Source organism: Pholcus phalangioides, unplaced genomic scaffold (assembly GCF_987345545.1).
Source record: "Pholcus phalangioides strain wild (caught in Gottingen) unplaced genomic scaffold, Ppha-v1.0 ptg000015l_1, whole genome shotgun sequence".
NCBI classification, from domain to species: Eukaryota; Metazoa; Arthropoda; class Arachnida; order Araneae; family Pholcidae; genus Pholcus; species Pholcus phalangioides.
In genome coordinates, this window is record NW_028301608.1 from 17216472 (window position 1) to 17243621 (window position 27150).

At 34.2% G+C, this 27150-nt stretch overlaps 1 protein-coding gene across 9 annotated transcripts in view; it reads left to right on the forward strand.

Annotated features, from left to right (window-relative positions):
• The window catches only part of LOC149075581 (uncharacterized), an 87378-nt gene that overhangs the window by 44362 nt on the left and 15866 nt on the right, over window positions 1-27150 (forward strand). For 4 of the 9 annotated variants that reach the window (XM_089243067.1, XM_089243071.1, XM_089243069.1 and 1 more), the window contains 14 exons: window positions 699-748; window positions 3831-4053; window positions 4977-5027; window positions 5344-5421; window positions 5699-5728; window positions 10137-10166; window positions 10257-10286; window positions 10776-10799; window positions 11081-11104; window positions 13621-13794; window positions 13898-14145; window positions 21999-22164; window positions 23646-23763; window positions 24721-24875. In XM_089243067.1, coding sequence (XP_089099193.1) covers window positions 699-748; window positions 3831-4053; window positions 4977-5027; window positions 5344-5421; window positions 5699-5728; window positions 10137-10166; window positions 10257-10286; window positions 10776-10799; window positions 11081-11104; window positions 13621-13794; window positions 13898-14145; window positions 21999-22164; window positions 23646-23763; window positions 24721-24875 — 1401 coding nt within the window. The remainder of the gene's footprint in view (window positions 1-698; window positions 749-3830; window positions 4054-4976; window positions 5028-5343; window positions 5422-5698; window positions 5729-10136; window positions 10167-10256; window positions 10287-10775; window positions 10800-11080; window positions 11105-13620; window positions 13795-13897; window positions 14146-21998; window positions 22165-23645; window positions 23764-24720; window positions 24876-27150) is intronic. The other 5 variants (XM_089243068.1, XM_089243072.1, XM_089243075.1 and 2 more) reach the window with 2 other exon arrangements.

The following is a 27150-nucleotide window of genomic DNA, read 5'->3' on the forward strand; positions in this document are numbered from 1 at the left end:
ATTGATGCTGACGTAATACTTGAATGACCCCTTCGGAAAAAAATGAACTTGTGAAATAATGCGTTTTTTGGGTGTTTTAATAAAATAGCTAGTTGATTTACATAAATATAGACTGAAGGATATTTTCTTATTTGATGATTAACACAAGTGTTAATTTTTTGAAATGAACACTGTTTATAAAATTGTAGTTTTAAGTCTATTGTGTACTGTACTGTTTTGTACTTACTTCATTGGGAAAATTGTCAGTTATTGACGACTTTTTTTGCTGTCCAATTTTTTCACCTATTCCGCCCCCCCCCCCAAATATGGGAAAAGTGTGATTGACAGGATTTAATTGCTTTATATTATGCTTACATTTTTGTACTTAATTGGCATGCTTAATTTTTGTCTAGTGTGTATGTTTCTATTCAACATTTTGTTCTTTTGCAACATAAACCTGATTGAAAATCAATTCAACTAGTAGAAAAGGAGTCTGCCTAAAATCTCACCCTAAGTGGCTCTCCACAATATGTAGGGCTTGCCAAAAGAATGAGTTTCTGGATTTTTTTATAAGGAAAATTGGATTCTTACATGTCCAAGGGATTAATTATCATGCTATCTTTACAAAAAAGAATACTTCTGTGCCTGTTATCACATTTTGAAAAACCAAAAAGTATAACAAATTGATCTATTCACAATGTTCATTATTTTGTTGTTAGATTTTGCGAGAATGGCAGAACAAGAATGCATGAATGGGAAGAATGCTGAGGTGATGTATAATCATTAATCAATATATATATATATATATATATATGTTTGATTGTTTTGATTAATTATTCTATGATTATAAAATTCTTTTTCGAAGAATACACATTTAATAAAAAAAGCTGGGATTGATAATGAACATGAGCTTCAAAATGTAAATTATCTCTATACAGCCCTATATTTAGAATGCATGTTTCTGTGGAAGAACTCCACACCATACATAGCCTTGTTACTCTCTGCTTTGAGGAACTCCTGTATATATAGGAAACTGTTCGTTAGTCAAACATGTTCAATCTTGGGAAAAGTTTCTCAAAAGCCCAAGAAAGGATTATTTTGGCTCCTGTAGATTATTTTATAGTATTGAAAAAAATGAGAATTGAATTTATTTGACGAGTGATTAATTAAAATTGCATAACTATTTAAGTTAATAAAAAACACAGAGTATAGAAAAATATTTTTTCATAATTTTTCAAAAAGTTTTGAATTAAACACACTCTTGTATTCATTTCATGTTGGTGTTTAAATATCCTGCCAACTAATCAAAGGTAAATTAATTTTTTTTTTGTTGGTTTGTATTTATGGCAAAAATGCCCCCCCCCCCAGCAATTATCCTTTATTCAATTTTCTAATCCCAACAGACCACTCAGTGTCCAGCTGAGGATAGATTTGAGCTACTCTAAGTGGCCTCTACTGCTAGGATTACATTTACTACCATCACTAGCATTCAAATGTCAATGAATGGTCAACAAATCTTTGTCTGCCTTTTTAATGACAGCCTCTTTGTATAAAAAGTCTTGGGACCATTTCCTGTATTTACTTCATTTTGCTGAAGCCTCTTCTATAGTTTTTGTCTTTAGCTTACTGTCAATCACACAGCATATATTGTAAGATTACAGGCCATGCAGATTACAGGCAAAAATTTCCTTTTTTTTCCCCCTTTCTCATGTTAATGTTACTTTAATGGGGCAAAAAACTATGTATTTTATTTGAAATTAAATGTTTTCAGTCACTCTTTTTAAAAATTTCTTTGTGGCCTCCTTATCAATGGCTATTGCTTTCCTTTAGTAAGATTTCCCACCGTAGCCCCTCCTGGAATATCCTAGGTCCCCTTCTGGGCCATGGCTTCCAGTAACCACTGCTCTATATCATTGGTCATGGATCATTATAATCCCACCACACCACTTGTATAAGGGTTTTTTTGTCTGACGGCCAGAGTATTCAGATTGAAATGGTGTCTGGGAAGAGCGTTTTCTCGATACTGGTTTCAAATTAATTGTGTAATATTGGGTATCTGTGGTTTGGCATCGTGAGGACCAGAGTTCGAACCCCACCGGTGCTACAGTGGTGGTCGGCTGTAGTTGGTTTCTTGTGGTTCCCAACTTTGAGGTGGTGTGAATGCGAGCTGATCTCCCTGTGATAAAGTCTCACCACGGAGAGCAACAAGCCTACAAATGGTACAAATATTCAATCATTACACTTCTGAAATATAGATGGCAGCACTGAAAATCAGACATAACACTATATATGCACTCAGACTAATAGTTAGGTACACACATTCATACTTCCAACACAACTCATTCGGTAGTAAATTGCCCATGGACATAGACTGGAGTTGTGCTCAGGTTGAAAGAAAGAAAGATTGAGCATGAGGACAGTGCTGTTAGTAAATTGTACACGAGATCTGTTCCTCACACTTATTGACAGTATGTGACAAACTGATCCTTGCCATCACTTGAAGCGCACTGATTATCAAGACCAGAGCAGAAACTCTGACCCTTTTTAGTTTTGAGCGTGAAGCAAAATATTTCACGCCACAATAAGAAAATCTGACGCAACGAGTTCTCCTGGGTTAAAGATGAAATTCAAATCGGTGAGAGATTAAAAAAAGGAAAAACAAATGATTTAAATCGGCATACCCTAGTTTTAAACAAGTGAAAATCTCATTTCAATGGTTGAATTAACCATATTTGTTAGGTTGTCTCAACACATGAGCAGACCTGGGTATGGCTTGGAAGTCCCAGGTGCTTAAGTCTCTTGCATAAATAAGAAAAAAACTAAAAAAAAATACTATTCAGTTTTATAACAGCAATCCAAAATTCTAAATTATCAGTGATAACCTTGAGGGAAAGAGTATGCATGAATATAAAAGTAGGGAGTCTGTCTCAGTGCTCCCACCAAGCCATCTCAATGCATTTCCACACTAGAGGGTGTTGAAGGCATAGGCCTTTGTGATGATAAGATTTAGTGTAAATGGGTAGGTGGATACTTTTCCAGCTACATAGGGGCCAGCGTTATGTGTGAGCATTATATGAAGCAGAGTGTGGAGATGCATTATGAGGAGTTTAATAACATAAGAACAAAGAACACACACACACTATAGAAGACGATCACCATTGTACAAGTGACCCGGTAAGTAGAGTGATCTGATGTGTTATCTCGAAGTTTGATTGTATTCTATCTTCATTATGCCTTGAACACCAATATTTTTTTTTATGTGAATGCTTCCTACGCACACATATATATATATTTTGTTTTTTGCATCTTCAAGTGATTGTGATTCAAACTTAATTGTCCAATTTGAACTCCATGCTCCAAGTAATGAAAGACCTTTTTTTTATTTGTGATTTTATTCAGTTTTTTGTTGGAACCGAATTTATTTTCACGTGGCCAATGTGTGAGATAGCTTAACTTCGTGCTTTTGTCACAACATACAGTATATACTAGTAGTGAGCCGATCTCCCCTTTAAAAAGCCTTTCCACAGAGAGCAACAGGTCTACAACAGTACAATTATTCAATCATCACACTTCACTCATAGTTAGAAAAATTGATGGCTGAATGTAGACGAGGTGCATGTGTGATTTAGTACAAGTAGCATCATGAACTTAGTCAAACTTGATTAATTCCAAACTGAGAGTAGCTACTTGGCAAGCTTTTTTCCACACATGCAGTTGTAATATTTTTTTGAAACTAAGAACTTTTGCGAAATTGAATTTTTTTTACATTTTTTTTTCAGTAAAATTATCATCAAAAGAGTATCTCAAGTTTTTTTATGCATTATAATGAACAAAATCTATGTTAATTTCAGGCACCTAGATGTGAAATATGCCAAAACTTCAGCAAAATAAAATTGAATGAGGTGAATCTGTGCAGACATTGCGAATCAGCAGTAAAAGTTTCACAGAAAAGTGTGGAGAAACCTTGCAAAAATTATGGGAAATGTATTGACCTCAACCAGTGCAGAAGTTGCAAGGCTAGGAAATTCATTCAGCTGGTACAGGAAAAAAAAAATATTTCAGTTCCATGTTCAGGTATATTACTGATTTTTGTGTATGGAAATTTGATTGTAAATATGGCGAATATAATTGCCACTTGAATGAAGAGTAATTCAGTGTAATTTACCAGTGTTAAAATTGATCGGACATATAAAATGTCTGCTACTCATGAACATATCATGTTGGTAGTATGTTTTAAAATTTGTTCTATGTCATATAAGGTAAACTGATGGAAGTGAAAATTGGGGTGTGAGTGTAATCACATATGATTTGTAAAATTTAATGAGCTTCTGGTAAGGGTCTCTTATGGAATTTTTCTTTCTTTCTTACTCTATTTTCCAATAAAAGTATTAATTGGTACTATTTGCAAGGCTGATACATATTTGCAAGGAGCTTTCATAGGGAGAAGTTATGTTCGTGGTCAACACATTACCTGTTGTGCCTTTTACATTCATTTCTGAAAGTGTGAGTTGGCCTAATGCTTATCTTTGCTTGAGGGATCAAGCAAAGACAAGCATAAAAAAAAATAGAAAAGATTTTGAGTGAAAAACTTGTTTTTATCTGCTTACAGGAAAAATTCTCGAAGTTACATTATCTCATCTCAAATTGGTGAAAATACTTGGCAAGGGTCCATTCAAGTATTACATCAGCAGATTTTAGCCATTTTTGACCTCCTCCCTTGTCAGCAGTTTGGAATATTTAATGTCTTCAACAAAGAGTGGTTGATGGTGTAAGCAACATTCAAACACCCCCCCCCCTCCTGTAATCAAAAGTCAGCAAATCCAAAACTCCTGATGCTGATGTAATACTTGACTCCTAAGCAAAAAAATGGTGTTTGTATTTCTTCCATAGAACTTTGACGTAATATTATCAATAACACTGGACGGGTTAAAAACAACTTCATTTATTGAATTATTTCAAGAAGTTTGTTCTTACTGTGTTTTTTTTCTCTCTATCAGCTGCGGAAAACATTCCACAGTGTGCAGAAAATAGGCCACTTCATCCTAAAAGTAAGGTTTGATTTAATAAGGAAACATCCTACGGGATGGGATCAAAAATTCTTGTATATTTGTCAGACATTTATTATGTCTCTCCTGTCTTTTTTTCCTATGTGAACCAACTTTGGGACTCTTATTGCTTGTTTTCATCAATATTGATAAGCTAGGGTTCATGTAAAATAAATCGGGATTCATCTGTATTATACAAATTCTAGAATTGTCAAATTATCAAATTTTGTGATCATTTCAATTTTTGAGCTAGTTTAGTTTTTGTTTTTTAAGATAGTTTATTTTTGTGTTTTTTGAGATGGTTTATTTTTGTGTTTAGTTTCATCTTTTTCTTTCCTTGGTGATTTTACACATGTGTGGCCTTCAAAAGATTACTCTGTTGCTGGAAAAGGTCAAGGTAAGTTTCAACTGTGATTTTTTTTTTTTCTGTTCTTTTTGTTTCTGTTCTGTTTTTTTTTTCTGAATATTTTAATACATTTATAATGTAATGATCTCTTCACACTATTCTATTACTATGACTCTTCCTTGCACAAAATTTAAATGTATAAATCACTTTTGTTTGATGATATAAAATCACAAAAATGCTGTTTAAGTCTGATGAATCAGCCTGTAGCAAGGAAAAGAAATGGTATAAATATAGGAAAAAAAAATTAATTTCTTTTTCTTTTTCACAGGACAAGACGAAGCCCAGCCAACACTTGAAGGTAATTAATTTTGCAATAGGCTACAGCAAAAATTCTTATAATAATTTGCCTGTAACGATTTTTTCTGCTCCTAGCACATAGTGATAAACCTTGTTGTAACAATAATTTTCTCTGGTTTCCTGGGCATTTTTTTTATACAGGGAAAATTATATATAATGATACCCTCTTACATTTTTCTGTAGCCCAATCCACTTTTCATTGTGTTAATATATTACTCAATCTTAAATTATAATTTCTTTGTAACAATGCGTCGTCCCGATCCCTTGAGTATTATTATATGAAGTTTTTCTCTGTATAACTGACTTTCACCGTATTTGAAATCGTATGCAGTAAAATTCTGTTATGATGAAACTCATAAATATACAAGCAAATTTCGAGATTTTGCTTTGCAAAGTAAATTGTGAAACATGCTTTCTTTATCTGTATTGTACTAGTCTTTCAGATCTTTTTGCTCTGATATTAGCAATATATATATCACAAGCAGTATTCAATATCTCAATTAAGAAATTGAAGATGACCATTAATTTTAATGAATTGTATTGACAAAACAATTTAACTGACCAAACGAAGCTTTTCAAAGTTTTCACTGCTCAAAATACCTTTCATCTTGCAGAAGGTTTTTTTCATCACTTGGGAAGTGTTTTTGAATTGTGGAGTTCCATTTAAATAAGAGCCCTAGCAGTGAAAGATGGCCATGATGGAACAGAGACTGAAATTGACAGTCATCATCACATGTTGGAACATAGGAAATTACTATGGGGGGGGGGGGGGTGTGTTAAGATAAGATTAATATTTTTGTGTCCATCCTTTGTTAGAATACTCCAGAATAATGAGTATAAGGAGCATGTGTGATACATGGCAGTAATCCTTCCTTAGTTTGTCAGTTTTTCTTTCTCTCTTCAATAACCATTTTCAAAAAACTGACATTTTAGTAAAAATTTTGTAGCTTACTCAAACACATTTTCTGTATCTTCAGCATTATCACTGTCACAATCACTTAATATCAAGATTGTTCTGTAAGCTGTGTTCATTATATCAGACCTCTAGTATAATCATATCATATTATTTATCAAATTTTAAATAATCAAGTTCTAATAGCACTGAAAGGTCTAAAAAGAGGATAATGAAGGTTGAAAATGCAAAAAAATCATTAAATTGTTTTTTTTTTTTGGACAAGGCACACCCCAAACAACACCAAAAATTATGAAATTTGTTGCTTTTTTTTTCAATATTTCACCTTCAAGTCAAGTGGCTCAGTTGTTTATTAAACTAACAAAAATATCAGTATTATAGTAATGTTCTATTTCTTCATTTACAATGTAGTCAGTCTAATTCATTTTCAATATGAGGTGAGTACTTCATTCCTGAAGGAAAAAAAAAAATTGTTGGGCTCCCAAAATAACCCATGCTTTTGTGGAAGAGGTTTTTTTTTCCAAAACTGTTTTCTTCCCTGTTCCTGACAAGAAAAAAAAAGCAAAATCGTCAAAATGAATCTCTTTAATGTAAATAACGCTAGATGGAAGCTTTGTACTGTATTTTAACATTGCACCTGAATGAATTAATGCCAGAACTCCTGCAATATGAATCTTAACACCATCAGGTTTCATTTGGTCCTTCTGCTTAACACGTAACAATCTTCCTTATGGGGTTGTGAAATAAATAAAATATTTGAATTTCTTTTTATTTTTGCTTTAGTTACTGTACTGTGACAACTGAAATCATAAAAGTGGGATAAGCTGTGAATCATGTGATTCTAGGAAATTTTTTTTAACTTAAACACTCTGTGAAGAAATTGCAATTTGTTGTTCTAAATCATTTTTGAGCAATTTTTATTCATAAGTGCTCATTTCATACTCTGTTCAGTCAATTTGCAGGGCCCTCATTTCAACTTTTTCCGGGGGGGGGGGGGCAAAGCACATGTACTCAATATATGTATATATATATATATATATATATACCATTTTTAGTGTATTTTCAAAAGCCGGGGGGGGGGGGGTGTCAATTTGCTAGCATCTGAGAGCTAACTTGTTGAGGCAACACGATGGCTAAAAAGGTTCATTGAATTACATTAATGACTAGGCCTAGGATGGCCATAATCTTTGATGTTTACTTTGTTATTTTATGTCTTTCTGTTCTTGCTGTAACCATCCCCAGTGTTTTATACATAACATGCATCAAATTTATGTGATTAATAGAATAGAAGGCTGGTGTGTGCGTGCAGTTGAGACATTTGTCAAACATTGCAAGGTCAATTCAAGAGCACCAAATACATTATTCGTAAGTTGGGGGGGGGGGGGTGGCTGCATAGAGTAATAAATAGGAATTTAGATGTTTTCCTTCCAATTTGAGGCTAGCCAATTTATGTATATAATGTATGTAGTATATAATATGAATATATCAGGACTCCCACTCGTCCAACTTTTTCTACTTTTTGGTAAAATGTCCTTTTGTCCTACTTTTCCTATTTTTTTACCAAATCCTATCGACAAAATTTGTGTAATTGATTTTAATTGAGCAGGAAACTATTTATATATTGCCAAATGTTACAAATGTTGGAGAATGCAATTAATGGTTCTGCCAAAGCAGAAATTGTATCATTTTTAAGGTAATTTGGAGGGGGGGGGGGGTTTATGTGGACCATTTGATTGATTAATTTTTCATTTGCTTAGTTTGAGGGTTCAAGTATCATAGTCATTAAAAACTTCTGTCTGGATGGAAAAATGATTTTGTATTTATTACTTCATGGTCTTGGACAAGTAACTTTCATCATTCAAAATTATGATGCAAATAGGTGAAACAACAGTTTTCATTTGAAAGCAGTTGCATACATACGCCTATTCTAGGTTTGGTGTTTTCTGATGCTACCCAATAGTATTCAGTTGTCTTCTGTATTTTTAAGGCATGAACAATATTTACAATGCTCAGCAAAGAGCTAGAATTGGAAGTGCTTCATTTGTCTAAAATGATTACACCGGCATTGAACAGTAAAATGTGAACAAAACAGTAAAATTTAAAAATGATGAACAACACAGTAAAACTATCTGGTTCACCTTGCCTTATTTACATTGGATCTTGTAATTTACACATTTTGCATTGTGCTTTTGAAACCTCGAATGTGCGTCATTCTTAAGAAACTTACGTTTTCGAAATTTGCTGTGCCTTGTCGAAGAGAGTTGACAAGCTCTTCACTTTGAAAGACTCGAAAAAAGAATGTAATATATATGAGGAGAGACAGCAAAGAATTATCTGTGGTTGCTAGTGCACTGTTTTGGCCAAAAATTGGTTTTGTAACCAAGCCATTTGTCATTTTGTTTTGGCTTGACTGAAATAGTGCTAGGGGAAAAAAAGTTGATTAAAATTTTTTTTTTTTTTTTTTTGCAAAAAAAATTTTTTTTTAGGAATTTTTTTCCATTATGCTATGATTATGTTGTCTAAGGGGGTTACCCTTCCCCCATCCTACTTTTTAGTCCTGCATTTTCCTACTTTTTGTCATTTTTTGAGTGGGAGCCCTGATATATATATATATTTATTTATTTATTCTAACATGCAGATTCATCCTTGGTTATGAAACCCCAGAACATCAACTCCCAACCTCATCTCATCTGTTATCATCACAAAATTTGTTAGTCGTCGTGACAGTGGGAAAATATGTTGTAAAAAATTTTGTTTTTTGACTCAAAAGTGTTTCTGACTCTGAAATGAAGCTAGCATAAGTCCAGTGGCAAAGTCATAGCATTTGTTCATTCAGACTTGCCAATTTCATGTGCAGGGAGGGGGGGCACCACTCTTGAAAATACCTGCCTTCTATTACTCCTGCTTTTGGAAAGATGCTCTTCTGTGTAGATGCTCTTTATGTAGGTATCTTCACAGTTAAAGAGAAACAGTCCAAAGGTTTTTTTTTTTTTTGTGAAATTTTGACATTTTTCAAGTTTGAAAATTTTAAAGTATCACATTTTCCTGCATATATCTGTAGGTTATTACAAAAAAAATTGGAATTTGTTAGTGTTTAATATATGGTGCTGCATCTTATCTGTATAAATGTGAAGCATTGATGACTACAGCAGGACCCAACTTGAACGATAGGCTACTTTAAAATTTGTCAGAGTTGGACAAATGCTCAAAATGGGCAAAAATCTGTCGGGTGACATAGTTTAGTTACGGCAACATATAGTTTCTGAACCTCAACAATGACTTTTACAATGCATTTCAGATATGCATATGCTTTTACAATGGTTTGTCACTTCTTAAATGCTGCCAGTATATGGGGAAAAACCCGGGTAAGGGCCAGGTATTATAACTAGTCCAAAATAAAAATGGTAGAACTTTTGCCAATAAATATTTTGATGATACTGAGAGATGTCAAACAAATGCTATGAATTTGAAATTTTCCATTTGATTATTTTCACAGGACTGGGCAAAGCTGAGCCAATATCGGAAGGTAACAAAATTTTATGCAAACATTTTTTCTTATGATTAACGTGTCATAGAAAAATGTTCTCAATTTTTGTTCATTTCTTTGTTTTTGTAGGTGAACACAGAGCTCAGACAATGCCAGAAGGTGATTGATTATATTTAAATTTTGCATTTTCCAATATTTGGAATACTTTAATCATCAATTTTTTTTTAAAATTTTCAAAGCCCCAAAAAAATGGGGGGGGGGGGATTCCTTATACACTTGAAAATATGGTAATTGATTTGTCGAGCCTTGTCTCAATATCATAAAGAGTGGGAGTTGTTCAATCATGAAAATTAATTGTGGTGCATAAGAATTAGATGTTTCCAATTTCAACTTCAATATATTCACATAATTAATGATCAGGTTGATTTCTGTTAAACACTATTTAAGCTTATGAACTTGAAAAGCTTGTAGCTGATCTCTAAATGCCTTATGTTGAAACACCATCTTGCAAGTACAGCTTGAGCTATTCTGTATGAAGATTGTCATAAAATTATTACAATAATATGATATCTGATGGAATACCATTGGTTGGTTGGTTGATAATGATCTGGAATTAACACCCATGTTGATCTTTTTCTTTTTCCACAGCTCCTGTGGAAGCAAACAAAGAAGGTATGCAAACTAGGCATTTTAATAGCTTACCTATATAATGTATCCATAAAAGCTTGAAGTAAAACATGATTCGTTATAAAATAAATAGAGATGCAGAATTTTTTTAGAAATAGAGCTTGATTTTGTTTCATATTCATATTTTTCATCTCATGATTATTATGTTTCAAACAAAAGTAATCATTTTACTTGAAAGTTTAGACCACATGATATATTTATTTTGTGAATAAAATTTATAATTTTTCTGAAAAACTTTAAAATAATATAATTTTTTCCCCTTCCAGTTTTAAAAGTGGCAGATGCTGAAGGTAAGTTTTCTATCACAAAGTTCTGGACATTAATCTTTTTATTCTTTTTATCTGCCCTGTATATAAAGGTTTTCTCACATTTTTAGTTGCTTCTTTTTTATTTAAAACTAGCTATATAATACCCGGCGTTGCCTGGGTTTTCTTCAGTGAGGCTTTTTGGATCTGTATCTCCCTCTTTCTTTGAGTGATATACAAACCTTGTCTAAGTTAACCAATATAGTTGTGAGACTTTGAAGAAACGTAGAAATGAATATTTTTTTCCCTTTAAGGGGTGCTAGGTATTTCTATTTCCCCTACCCTTGAACTTCAAGTTATTCATCTGCCTGTTTCTGCTTCAAAAAATGTTAATTAAAGCAGCAGAATTTTTTCGATGTACTTTTTACGGACCCATAATTAATTTTAAAACATCCTAAACTATATGAATTTATGCAGTTGAATATTAAAAGACAATATGGAGACATTAATTTTCATGCTTGAGAAGATGTAAATAAATGGTTGGAATCAATGTTATTGCATGGATATCCAACTCAAAAGTAGGTCCGGTGCTAATTACTTCATATTTTTGTTTTCTGGGCTTCGTATCTCTAAGCAAACTCAATATTTAAAAAGTCGAGAATTCAATAGAATTTTTAAAATTATTGATATGGTGGAAAACCCCATTAAATTTCTGCATTTCTACAGTAAAATCAGCAATTTTAACACTGATTTCTATGGGGATCATCCTTTGCCTGACCCTCAAAGTGATGCTGATGATGATTCTGATGTCTATTCAAAAAACCTCATTACTGGGAGGATTGAAAAAATGGCAAACCATTATAAAGGAATAAACTATTATACATATACTGGCAGCATTAAAGAAGTGACAAACCATTGTAAAGGCATATACATATCTTAAACACATTGCTAGGGAACCAAGGTATCTAAAATAAACATTCTGAAAGTGATTGGTGAGGCCTAGGAACCATTGTTGCTCCGCAGCTTTTTGCCTATTTGAGGTATTTGTCCTGCTTGGACTAACTTTTAAAGTAGTCTTTTGTTCAAGTCTGGGCCAGTTTGGTGTACATGTAAAATTTGGCGACGATAGATCTAAAATTGTAGATTTGTATAGAGAACATACACACAGACGACACACAGAAAATCAATTTTATATGTATAGATTGTTGTCGACCTTTTTTTGCAGAATTATCAGCCTTTAGTAATTCTCCCCTCCCACCCTACCTGTTTTGGGCCAAATAAAACTCTAAATACAAATGATAGTTTACAACACTTTGGAAGCTACATATCATTCTATTAGTTCTCCCCTTTCCTTATTTGGTGGCAGAAAAGACTTGAGAATAAACTGCAAAAAAAGAAAAAAAATGTGGTCTAATTATTGTTTGATTATAGTGTATATTGACAGTCTGGTTCAAGATGGCAACAGCGCAAAAAATTGAATTTTTTAGTTTTGCACGGCATGAGAAAACATGGAAAATGTCTCTAAATATCCTGACACCCAAACTCCCAATTCTGCTTATACGCAATTTAATGTGAGCCAACTCCCATTGAGTTCCATACAAAGCAAATCATTTAGACACTGATTTTTAAAACAGATTTTTTAAAGTTTTAAAAACAATATTTTTCTAATAATTACAAAATTTCTTCCCAAAATGTGCCATATATAATTTTCTAATAAAACAATTAATTTGAGAATAAAAATATATATACAATTTAAAGTATTAAATAATTGTGATGCGCAATAATTTTATGGTTAAAATGAGTTGGTGCTTGCACTCAATCTATGAGCCACCGAGTGATTGAGTGAATAGTGCTAATTCTTGTCACAAAGGATGAGTTATTTCACAAAATGGTGACTTGATGCTTTATTTCGAATTCATAAAATGAAGATTTGAAGAAGCCATTTTTCTCGATAGTTTGTTTGCATGCCTTACCCATTCTGAATATTGAGGTGGAAAATTAAATACTCGCTTTCAGAACGCTCGTGTTTTCACAAAATCTGGATGTAAAGTCTGCGTGTTTGTAGAGTGTCACGTATATGAAAAATAAGCTTGATTGTGGCACAGCTTTGATAAAGGTTGACAACCCCTGCTCTAAAGTAATCCACATTTATATGAATCTACTTCGTGGATACCATTCACTGAATATAAAAACTGTTTTGGCCCATAAGTTGAACACGTCTTTAGACCAACCATCAGTCGATATTGAGTCGGAATACCATATTCAGCATGTACTAAATAGGATTAGGAAATTTTGAAATGTTGATTGACATTCATAAAGACGTCTGTAACTATTGAAACACACTTATAATAATATATTAGTTCTTTTTTTAATGTTAGGTTCTGATTTATATTTCATATAACCTGCTAATTTAATCCGTGATGAAATGTGGCCAACATGGTGACAAACAATTATACTCGTATTATAGAAATCCACCCATTTTTGTTATATAATCAATTTTTCCATAATTTCATTATTTCATTTAATTTGCATCTGTTTGTATGAATTTTTTCTTACATTAGATATTCCACTGGTTCGCCACTTGGATGTAAGTGTGGTAGAAGTTACACCTACAAAAATCAAGCTGAATATTGTCCCATTAGATGAGGTTAAATGGTCACAGTTTTGTGTTACTTATTATGGCACCTCACCTCAGGGTATGAAAGATCCACAGATGTATCGAGAATTTTGCAAAGGTATTTGTGTTTTTATTCCTTGTTATTGGTTTTGCAATGATTTGATTTATTTTTCCTCTTTTCATTCCCTTATTCTTTTGTGTGCAATATAAATGCATTACAGGGTCTACATATGTTATTGACGATCTGGTGCCTGGCTACTCATACAAATTGGCAGTTATTGCAAAATCTGATTCTCAAGATGAATGCAAGTCTGATGAACTGATGATAAATATTCCTGTTGCAAGTGTTCCTGGACAATGTATGTTCAAGTTCTCAGAATGCCCCCAGCAAGATCGATTTGTAGTATGTTGGGGAGAGGCATTGCCAAATGGATCTCCTATTAAGTTCTACAAGATTTCATGTGCACAGGTTAAGTTTTTTACGATATTTTTTCTTTTCTAAATAGATTATTAAATGAATGCATCTCTTTCAACTCTTTTGGATTTTCTGGGGGACTCCTGAATTTGTACTCCATCTCAGACTTCCGATTCCGAAAAATTCTTGTATCTCCCAAATTTCAACCGCGATAGAAAAATCACGGTTGGATTGCCCCTATTTTTTGGGGAAAAAATTATTCCCAAAGAATTTACTGGTCCTTTGTTTGTGCCCCCCCCCCCCCACACATCACATGCTTAAAGTGAATCAGCATTTTGACGAAATTCACCAAACAGTGGGTGTCAAATTTGAAAGTTTCTCAACAGCTGGCTGATGCATAGATCAATCTAGGAAAGAGAAAATTTGACTACCCTTGCAGGAAATCAAACCCACGTCCTCTCACTAGATTACAAAGTCAAAGAATATCTCAATCTTTGAGTAGAGCTTGTGTGCGCTGAACGGGACTGTTCATGGACAGCCGGACCTAACTCGGGCCAAAGCTCATTCAATTGATCATTATTGAATTTTCTTTTTTCTAAATTCATCTTCGTATCAGCCAGCGGTTGAAACCTTTGTATGGGTAGCAAAGAGTGACACCATTCCCGAGTCAATTCATTAAATCTGTCCATTCATTTTTTTAAAAGCAATGGATAGTCAATATCACCCTATTTGGCATTGTAATGTTTTTCTAAAGGACAAGAAATTCCTCATTTGCTTTTCAAAAATGATTAACTTTTATATGATGGTTGTTTGTCTTCCATATATTGAGAGTCAAAATTAGTAGATGCAGAATTTTTTTGTTATGTAAGTATCCTCTATGAAGTGACTTTCAAATGGGAGTCTAGCTGACATTCTTGTCTTGAAGAAAAATCAACAGAAAACCAACCTCAGAATAATGCAAATTAAAATAGACCAATGTTCTGTTGAAGCTTTTAAATGCAACAACTTCAATTTATTTCAGAAAGGGTCCTCAAGTAGATGTGTCACGAGGACACTTTCCCCCCCTTTGACAAAGAAGCCTGACATATTTCAACCCAGAATTGTCATGTCAAATAAGTGAAATTTGCTAAATGTAAATATAATTGTGTTTGTAGCGTGGAAAATATTTGAGCTTCTGTCTTTATATTATTGTGGAAGGCTGAGATGAATCTCGTGGTTGTCTATTTTTTTTTCCTTGTGTTATCATTCCGTCTGATATTCATAAAATGCCCGAGATCTGAACCACAGATCGTTTGTGTAGAGTGGACACACACTCTTTATGTATCACACTGTATGTGTTTGTCGGAAAATCCTAAATATTAAATGCTTTGCTTTGACATCTCAATCATTTGAGCTCAACAACAAATTCCTTGAATTTTTCTGATTCTTCCTGTAAAATTTTGAGAAATTCCGAGTTAAATTGAACGAGAAAATGTGTGTTCTTTTGAATAATATATATACTTTCTTTTGTGAGAGAGACACACCTAATGATCCACTGATAATCAAAGATATTATCGCCATCTTGATGAGTCAGTTTTCTTGTTCCCACACGAACGCTTCCCGTACATGTAAAAGGAAGATAAGATTCCTTTTCTTTTTTTCCCTTTCTCTCTCACTGTTGGTAATCTGTTGTATATTTTTTTTTATACTTGAAAAGCCGATTTTTCGCCTTTTGCATATTCTGAGTCGATGGTTTTTTTTTTAATAAGGGAAACAAACATTTTTGTTAATCAAGAGTTTAATTTTGAGACCGTGTGAGTATTTCAATTTTAAAAATATATTTTTTTTCCCCCTTTTTCTCTCCACTGTTTCCGATGCTTTTAAAAAAAAAAAAAAGGCTTGTGTTGTAAAATATCTTGAGGGAGAGAAACTATAATGTTATATATATACTTGAAATTATTCTCTGTCATCGAGAAAGTGTTGAATTTGAATTTTTTTAAGAATTTCCTTTGTTTGGATTTAAATTTTTCGGCATGTCGCAAAACAAGAATATTTATATATGATGTCGCATATCGTTGGAAAGCTAATTTTTTTCTCCACACAATGATGTTAATGTTTTTTGATTTTGATGAATATTTCTGCATTTAATCCGGAAATCTTATACTGAAAATTATTGTTGTAATTATAAACTTTGCTGAAAGCCGTTCATTTTCTTAAATCGACCCCGTATTGAGAGAAGATGTTTTTCTTTTGGTTTCATGTTTGTGTTCGCGCCTCGGGATACAATTGGGTAGAATTTTGGATGACGCAGTTTGCGCGACGAATTAGAGGGTGCGCTTTCTCAAGCCCCGCCCATCACTCAATTTACATATTATCACTGAAAAACTTTGAAGGTGTGCAGTTCATCGGGACCAGTTGCACGAGAAAGCGTGGTCCCGCCGTTGAAGAATCCCCCCCCCCACGTAACTTGAAGAGCCCCTGAAACTCAAATCCCAAGTCAAGTCACTCAAACCCCATTTAGTTCTGAACTGCCAAAAGTCGTAATATTTTACTTGAAGATGTAAGATAAAAAGAAAAACAGTATGAAGCATCGTCTCGTCATATCAGTTGCTCCCAACTGATCCAGGAAGGAAGGTTTACTGTCATGCCAGAAAGATGAAGCCCAGCAGCTGTCTCTTGCAGTCCAGTCTAAGGATGCTACTTCGTCCATGTCCACACTACCCCGAGTGGTAGTACAGATGGAGAACTTTGATGCTCCGACATCGTAAAGTATGTGCACGGACCGTTGCTTCAGCAGATACAGAGGACATTAATCGTTCAATTCGCCAAGCAGATTCGCCAGTCAAAGGATGACTTATGAGAAAACGAACTGTCCGTACTGAGTGTTCAAGTTAAAGGGAACTGTTCATCGAAATAGTGACCTTAATATGGGAGATAGTGAGTAAATTTTCTCTTACAAATTTTGTTGAGTGGTCAGGAAAAGCCAAACTGCAGTAATATTTAGTTTCTTGTCTTTTGTAATCAAATAATTTTTCGATAAGTAAAGTAAGGTATTTCAGCATCGTTTTTTTCTTTTTGGTATTTTGTTTTTGGTTATATGAATTAAGAATTAAAGAACCTAAGGTGCATTTAGACCTCTGTGTGTTGACATATTCCTTTTTCTTTGTGACGTAATTGTCACATTGGTGCCGTGACAAACTCGAATCTGAGTAATTATCTTTTCTCCTGAAGCTATTCTAAGAAATGCATTTGTGTTGCATGAAAATATAAAATATTCTGCTCTCTTGTCAAGTAAAATACTAATTAAATGTCACACACACAGAAATTTTATTTTGCATGTTAGCTATGAAATATGTGAATATTTGGTGTGCCTACGATTGAAAAATTTCATGTTGGTATAAAGTGGATATAATTTAAGTACATAGTGGTGTATATATACATATGTACAGGTTATGTTGATCGAATTCTTTAGGGGTGACCTCTCATTTGATGCACAAATAATTGTTTTGGTTCTACTGCTAGTTATTTTTCCTTTGGTAAACAGACACACACACACAGTGACTATGGCACAAGCACAGGATCCACAAACCCTGTGGCCTATATTAATGGGTGCATATAACAATTTGCCCATATTTTCTAGCACAGCTGAACCCTCAGCTCGTGAGTTATTTCGTTGCATTGTCAATGCAACTGCAATTGGCAGGGTGGAATGCACCACAGAAAAAACATTGTACTACAGAAGTGTACAGGGAAGGTGGCTTCTCAAAAAAAAAAAAAAAAAATCTGTTACCAGAAGAGTGAACACCTCTATGTTCTCCGTCGTTTTCATGTTCACACTAGGCATGATGTGTGATTGCAAGAATTCCATGCAAATTTTTCTCTTTTGTGTGTGTGTATAATCGAAAAACAGAATTTTCCAATGTATGCTCAGGGTTGATCTCATGAATATTCGCTCAGTATTCTTTTTCTTTCGTACACAAAAAGCAATGTAAGTGCTGTCTCTCTTTGGAGGATAATGTTGCCCGATTATACCTTTTCAAAATGGAAAAGACCATAAAGTCTGTGTATAAAATGAAAAAAAAAAAAAATTCGAGTCAAATCCTTCATAAGGATAGACGAAGTAAAATTTTTTTTCCCTTGTTCTGTCAAATGGACATGTGGTCAATCTGAACTCTCACTCTCTAGTACAAACTTTCATGTAACATGAACATTCATTGATCGTTTGTATATCATGAAACGGCATGTCTAGACATGACAAATGTCGTAATGAGAATACAAATCATTGAAGTGTTGTATAAGAATGAAATGTTTGTCACAACTCTAATTTGCTCTGTTGTATCATAAGCTGATGCTGCGACCATGGTAACCATAATCAATTCCAACCAGTTCACCGAGTCACAGCATCCCCTAAAGACTGACATTGAAAAAAAAAATTTTCTTCATTCTGTGTATATCATATCATAAAATTGTCAATGTAACAATTTGCATTTGCCTGACCACTGAGACAAAATCGAAGGGGAAATTGACTCACAAATGTATAATTTGTCACAATGTAACATTGAAAAACATGTTTATTTAGTTTGTATAACAAATATCATTTGTTTATAATGTCAGCAATCGAATATTAATCATATGTGTTGTTGCTTGAGTATTCCAGGAAAAAAGAGAATTTTGTGATGACACGTAAACATAAGCAAGTATGTCGAGTATGATTGAGGACAATCAAAAGAATCTCAGAAGAAGTCGGTTTGTAGATTTAAAGTTTTGTCCATTTGTTGTATCTGTGAAACACCAGATCCTTTTTGTTGTATCTGTGAAACACCAGATCCCTTTTGTTGTATCTGTGAAACACCAGATCCCTTTTGTTGTATCTGTGAAACACCAGATCACTGTTGTGTATTGATGATTTAAGTATTTGTACGTTGAGAAGTAGTAGTTTCGTTTTCATTGATGTTGTCCTTTCTTTTACGTTAGTTTCATTTTCATGGTGTGTTGGTTTCGTTTTCATGATGCGTGTGTAGAGTCCGAAGCATGGACAAATTCGTTGAATCGAAGTCATATTTCGATGGTATGAGAAGCAGTATAGAGGTAACACCTTGGAATAACTCAGGTGACACACTTTGTATTTTGTTCGTCTGTGTGGACAATGTCTTCAATTCCTTGTCCCCAAATGTCAAATGAGTCATGGTAACGTTTGCGATTGTTCTTTCTTTTGAAACACTATGAACAGCCAGGCAGCTAAATCACTCAATCATTTTCTTTCTTTTCATCATATGTTGAACAATATCATTGAGAAATTCCTGACATCTGTTGTTTTTGTACAGTGTTTTCTCTAAAAATTTTCCCTGCGGTAAAATTTTTTTTCCGAAACCGTCGGTGATGTCACGAGGACACTTTCCCCCCCTTTGACAAAGAAGCCTGACATATTTCAACCCAGAATTGTCATGTCAAATAAGTGAAATTTGCTAAATGTAAATATAATTGTGTTTGTAGCGTGGAAAATATTTGAGCTTCTGTCTTTATATTATTGTGGAAGGCTGAGATGAATCTCGTGGTTGTCTATTTTTTTTTCCTTGTGTTATCATTCCGTCTGATATTCATAAAATGCCCGAGATCTGAACCACAGATCGTTTGTGTAGAGTGGACACACACTCTTTATGTATCACACTGTATGTGTTTGTCGGAAAATCCTAAATATTAAATGCTTTGCTTTGACATCTCAATCATTTGAGCTCAACAACAAATTCCTTGAATTTTTCTGATTCTTCCTGTAAAATTTTGAGAAATTCCGAGTTAAATTGAACGAGAAAATGTGTGTTCTTTTGAATAATATATATACTTTCTTTTGTGAGAGAGACACACCTAATGATCCACTGATAATCAAAGATATTATCGCCATCTTGATGAGTCAGTTTTCTTGTTCCCACACGAACGCTTCCCGTACATGTAAAAGGAAGATAAGATTCCTTTTCTTTTTTTCCCTTTCTCTCTCACTGTTGGTAATCTGTTGTATATTTTTTTTTATACTTGAAAAGCCGATTTTTCGCATTTTGCATATTCTGAGTCGATGGTTTTTTTTTTAATAAGGGAAACAAACATTTTTGTTAATCAAGAGTTTAATTTTGAGACCGTGTGAGTATTTCAATTTTAAAAATATATTTTTTTTCCCCCTTTTTCTCTCCACTGTTTCCGATGCTTTTAAAAAAAAAAAAAAGGCTTGTGTTGTAAAATATCTTGAGGGAGAGAAACTATAATGTTATATATATACTTGAAATTATTCTCTGTCATCGAGAAAGTGTTGAATTTGAATTTTTTTAAGAATTTCCTTTGTTTGGATTTAAATTTTTCGGCATGTCGCAAAACAAGAATATTTATATATGATGTCGCATATCGTTGGAAAGCTAATTTTTTTCTCCACACAATGATGTTAATGTTTTTTGATTTTGATGAATATTTCTGCATTTAATCCGGAAATCTTATACTGAAAATTATTGTTGTAATTATAAACTTTGCTGAAAGCCGTTCATTTTCTTAAATCGACCCCGTATTGAGAGAAGATGTTTTTCTTTTGGTTTCATGTTTGTGTTCGCGCCTCGGGATACAATTGGGTAGAATTTTGGATGACGCAGTTTGCGCGACGAATTAGAGGGTGCGCTTTCTCAAGCCCCGCCCATCACTCAATTTACATATTATCACTGAAAAACTTTGAAGGTGTGCAGTTCATCGGGACCAGTTGCACGAGAAAGCGTGGTCCCGCCGTTGAAGAATCCCCCCCCCACGTAACTTGAAGAGCCCCTGAAACTCAAATCCCAAGTCAAGTCACTCAAACCCCATTTAGTTCTGAACTGCCAAAAGTCGTAATATTTTACTTGAAGATGTAAGATAAAAAGAAAAACAGTATGAAGCATCGTCTCGTCATATCAGTTGCTCCCAACTGATCCAGGAAGGAAGGTTTACTGTCATGCCAGAAAGATGAAGCCCAGCAGCTGTCTCTTGCAGTCCAGTCTAAGGATGCTACTTCGTCCATGTCCACACTACCCCGAGTGGTAGTACAGATGGAGAACTTTGATGCTCCGACATCGTAAAGTATGTGCACGGACCGTTGCTTCAGCAGATACAGAGGACATTAATCGTTCAATTCGCCAAGCAGATTCGCCAGTCAAAGGATGACTTATGAGAAAACGAACTGTCCGTACTGAGTGTTCAAGTTAAAGGGAACTGTTCATCGAAATAGTGACCTTAATATGGGAGATAGTGAGTAAATTTTCTCTTACAAATTTTGTTGAGTGGTCAGGAAAAGCCAAACTGCAGTAATATTTAGTTTCTTGTCTTTTGTAATCAAATAATTTTTCGATAAGTAAAGTAAGGTATTTCAGCATCGTTTTTTTCTTTTTGGTATTTTGTTTTTGGTTATATGAATTAAGAATTAAAGAACCTAAGGTGCATTTAGACCTCTGTGTGTTGACATATTATTTTTTCTTTGTGACTTAATTGTTTCGGTTAAAATGCTGTAGTACATATTTATTCAGGAGAATTACTCACTGATACACAAAGGGTTATTGCGGACACGGTAACAACTCAAAAATGGTACCCCACTAATATGATCACCAGGCCAAAAGTTTTCTTTCTTCGAGTACTGTCAACATAAATAGTACTCAACTTAACAATTTTACACCACAACATAATTGGTGCTGTGAAAAACAACCACCATCACAGATGCATTGAAACAGTTCTAAACTAGTGGAACATGTTTTTTACCAAATTTTATTTATAAGCAATGCTCCCTATGTTTTTTTTTTATTAGACCTAATTTTGCTGAGAGCAATATGTCCCATGCACCAATGTTTGGTTTTTTTTGCATGTTTTGAATCATTTTCATCAGAAGTTGGTAAATAATAATTTATCATTATTTTGTTTTTGTGTTTCAGTGTGATTCGCCTGATTCAGTTTTATCAGCCATCGTAGTGCCATCTGATAATCCCTGCTACACTTTGAGAAACTTGCGACCTGGCACTTCCTATCAAGTTGGATTAGAAGCCTATAATGACATTGGAGCCAGCGCAATGAACAGCATAACTTTTTGTACTGCTCCCGGTAAGAAAACTTGTGAATTGATACTAGTACACAAACATGCGTATATATCACATGGTCTTTGATTTGAATTGCATTTGGATTAGATAGTGGTGTTCATTAAAATTATGGGGGGGAGGGAAATAAAATATTAAGTACTTATTTAAATTTGAATTTTTTTTGTCTGCAAATATAGGATGAATATTTATGCAGACAAAATAGTGCAAATTTGTATAGTGAAAAATGTGGCCATTCATATGATATAATGGTACTTTGACCAATTAATGCAAAGTTATTGGGACTTTACTGTGTGTACAGTGCAGCACTAAAGTTAAAGCTCAGATTATATTCTTATAGAATTATAAATAGCTGATTGATTTTGTTTACAATTTTATTTAAGATGAGAATTCACAGAGGGAAAAAATTAGTTTTTCATGCCTTAAAAGTCACAGAATCAGATATATGTAGATTTTAATATGCCACATGAAACTTATGTCACAAGGGGTGGTTTCTCATTGTTGCTACAGTAACATTGAATGTTTTTGTGAGTCAAGCACCATGCCCAGGCCCATAAACTGGGGCAGTGCCCCAAATGTGGGGGGGGGGGAGGGCAATCCACAAAAAAAATGTGCACTTATTTTGCAGAGTAATAATCCTTTCAAGGAGAGGCATAAGAAAAAGTCTGCCCCGAAAAGACATGGTACGGCCCTGACCATGCCAAATCCACTCAATTCTCGAATGAAGAAATATTGAGGATGGGTATTTGAGTCACAAGATAAATCGGTTTTTTAAATTGATATTGATTTAAATGAGACACATTTATAGATTTGCTAGCATGTAGTGAGCATTATAAACCAGAGAAGGTCATGCTATACACTTCCATCCTCATATTAGAGGAATCTACTAGGCCATCTGATGCCTCGCGTTCAATAAGGAAGGAACTTTTTAGCAGTTTCCCGGGATTGAACCCAGTTGATCTGGCAGTTGCCTTCATGGTGGTAAACATCTTACAACTGCCCCTCCCAATCAGTAACTGTCACTTGAGCCAGATCAATTTTATTTCTGCATAAGAATGGCTTTCCAGATGCATCTCTAAAATCTCTGAGACAGATTTTAGAAATTTTAAGAAATAAAATTTAAAAATTCGTGTGAATGTTTTGTGCTGCAATCTATATTTAAAAACGTGAGTAAAGTATGGTGACTGAATATTTGCACTGTTGTGGGTCTACAGCAAGACTTTTTAACAGGGGAGATAGGCTCGTATTTGCTCCTCGAAGTTGGGAACCACAGCTGACCTCCACTGTGGTGCCGGTAAAGTATAGGTGTAAAAAGTAATCTGTGGACAGTTCTAAAGAGGTTTGTTTGTTGATACTCACGTTTTTTTTTTTTTTTAGATGACGTACAACAGAAACTGACAGTTAAACAAAGTTTTACTGTACTTATGAATTTGTTGTTTCTGTTGTGACTCTGTTTCCAGGTTATTATTATTTTTGGGCCTTTTTCAGCTAAGAACATTGAAACAAAACCACACTTAGATTTGATGATGCCTCTGTCAAAACACATTGGTGAAAAACTGGTTTTGAAAGTTGGAGTTTTCGGAATACCGAAACCTGTTGTGCAGTGGTATGTGTGGTAGATTTTACTATGCTATTCAACATTATTCCACATTTGCGTGCTTTAAAATCTTTACTTATAAGAAGTCTTTTCTGCAGGCCACATCACATCCACTACCTATCAAAAACTGTTCAGACATATTTCAAAAGGAACTATGATTCATGAAGAGATTTTTGTTATTGTAGTAAGAGGTAAAGGTTTGCCTATATGGACGGACTATACGAAGTTACAAGTCCCAGATACCCCACACCTTGATCCACGGACTACATCAAGTGGAACTTTTCTCTATTCCGCCTGCACAGCCGATGTCATTTGAGTTCTGACTTTACTTGTCTTTTTAGTTGGAAAAATAGCCATTTAGTTTCTAACAAGGAAATCTATTATTTTTTAAACTTTTTTTTCACTTTCTATTGTAGTCTAGTTCTATTCTTCCAACAATGTGAATTTGTTTCAAATACCTTATGTTCCTTGTGAAAAAAATTACTCAAAGATCAGAATTTTTTGTCTGCTAAATGTTTAAAATATAGACAATTTTTTCTAGAATAAGAATATAAATTAATAATCCAACATGTTTAGCCGTTGTAGGACTGTTACTCTCTGCAGCAAGACTTTTTAACTGGGAGATCAGCTCGCATTTGACCCTCGAAGTTGGGAACTGCAGAAAACCAACTTCAGTGGACCACCTCTGCAGCGACGGTGAGGTTTGAACCCGGATCCTCGCGATGAAGTCCACCACTCGACAACCACAGTGGCTGTCACCCTTAGACTCCAATTTAGAAATTAACTCAAATTTAGTAACCAAATTTAGAAAATTTTAGCGCCAATATTGATTTTATGCTTGCCATGGTGACCTACCACCTAGGATTTCTCTAGCCCTGTTTATAATGTTTGTACATCTATATGTTAATCAGTAGTAATTTTTTTAAAATATAAATTATTATTATTTTTTGAAATGGGTTAATGCAGGACAAAAGATGGGGAGAAGCTTGCACGTAGTGCAAATGTGAGTCAATCAGAAGATTATAGCATACTGGAGATTGAGAATGTGAGTCTTGCTGATGCTGGATTGTACACTGCTCATGCTGGTGATGAGAGTTCATCTGTTGAAGTTCAAGTTATTGGTGAGTAATTGTGCTCTTTAGTTTGAATGTTTTTTAAGCATGTAAGAGAGTTACTCATCGGAAAAGAGTAACATGTTTAACCCTATCAACGGCTCAGGGTTGAACAAAAAGCTGCTGATTTTCCCAAAATCTCTTCAAAAAGACCAGAGGTCACATGATTCTAGAATGCTTTCCCCACCCCCCCTTTCATATGTGACAATGGGTAATCAGCATGTATGATAACCCGTCGAGAGGGGGCTGAACCCAAGTGACAGGCTGGCGATTGACCCTTTCTTCCCAGAAATGTACTTTCTCCTTTCTTCAAAGTTTTTCTATTTTCTGAACTAAATGAAAAACATGTAAAAAGGCAGGATACACTCAAAATTTTAAACGGAATTATTGTACCGTATTTATATATAGATGCTCGGCATTCTATGGCAAATAAATATTATAGATTAGCTTTAATAGACAATAAAATTTACTTGCTTCGTTCGAAATATTGATATGATTAACTTAGTAACGGAATGGCAGAACATACTAAGAAGAAATTACTAATCCATCCATCTGGTATTTTAAATGCCTCAATATTTTCAAGTTGGAAATTTTAAATATTCTGAATCTTGAGAAGCATTCTATGCCCCTTAATATTTTAGTGAGAAGTATGCTCTCTCACGATTTTCAAGTTCACCTAAAATGTGAATTTTTCTTTTGAAAATTGCAAAGCTTTTTCGTAAATAATGTGTGTTGATTAAATTAGTATTGTTTGAATTTACTACTACTTGAAGCAAGGTATTACAACAACTGACAAATCTATTCAAGCAAAACTACAGCTACTTCCCAACCGAGGAATGTCATTTAATAATTTATCAAAACTTTTTTGGGGTATAAAACTGCTTCTCATTGCTTTACTTGCCTTCTTTGTGATATTCATTTCTTTTGTCATGATATCTTATGATCATGGAATTATTTTCAAAAATGAATGTAGGTTTAGTGAGATTGATATACGCATATTAGATATAGTCATTTGTGATGGAATATAAACAAGAATTTTTTGGAATACATAAATTAGGTGCATTCATCATCTCTCAAATACACAAATACTCGAAGTAAATAAAATCGCTGGAATTCAAAACGTGAAAGAAAGTTATAGGTAAAGCCCGGATCATATGTGAAGAAAAGGGGCAAAATATGCTCTAAAGATGCTGAAACATGCACTAAAAATAAAGATGAATCTTAATTTTTATAAAAATGTTGAAATATACCATGAAATAAAAAATACCCGCTTTTTTTTCAAAAAATTAGAACACCTTAGAAATTTACGAGAGCAGTTCATGAAGCATTCAAGTTGGAAAGGCCAAATTTAGGGCACTGTTGTAATTTACATTTTCATCTTTCCACCTATGTGAATTGCTGCAGCATCGATAAATTTTTATGATCAAGTCAAGCACCCATATGTCTCAATGCATTTGTTGACGTATTCCGACGCCTTTGATGACAAGAGATGGGAAAACGGTTTGAATGATTACGTCAGAAACCAGCATGCAAAAATGATAAATTAGCTTTGAACAAGAAATTGCAGCGTTCATAGGGCTCTTTTCCATCATGCTGCCCTGGAGCCCATAAAAATGTAAGTCGCTCAACTATCACATGCTCATCACATAGCTGCCAAGTCTCCCGATTTTTCCGGGAGTTTCCTGAATTTTAGCTTCATCTCTCGACCTCCCGAAAGTTCTTAAATCTCCCAAATTTTTACGAGAACCATAAAAACTCCCCAATTGTCCCTAAAAATTCCCTACTTCATTTAAAAAGACTCTCCGCTTCTGTTAACAATCCCTAAAGAATTTCTTGTGGGGCAAAACGTCTTTTGCCTGTTTTTTGCCCTTTCGAAATGATGTCACACGTCGTAAATGGGGGAATAGTGGGGAAATTCCTTTTTTTAAGGAAGTTTTACAAACCCTCTGATGGTAACAAGAAAAGTTGTTTGTCTTATCATGCAGGGAAATAGCTTAGGGGCCATTCAAGTATAATGTAAGCAAATTTTTAGCCATTTTTGACCCCCCCCCCCCCCCTTGTTAGCAAAATTAAGCAAAACTGAACCCTTCCCCCCTGTCAGCAAAATTTTGTCATCAGCTCTGCTCCTTTGAATCCTAACACATATTGGTGGGATCAGAAACGTACGCGGGAGGGGTCATGGGGGGGGGCCTTGTGTGCCTCCCCCCACACGAAGAAAAATAGTTTTCAATGTAAAAAACAAAAAAAAAATTTCGAAAGAAAATACCTTTATATGTAATTATAG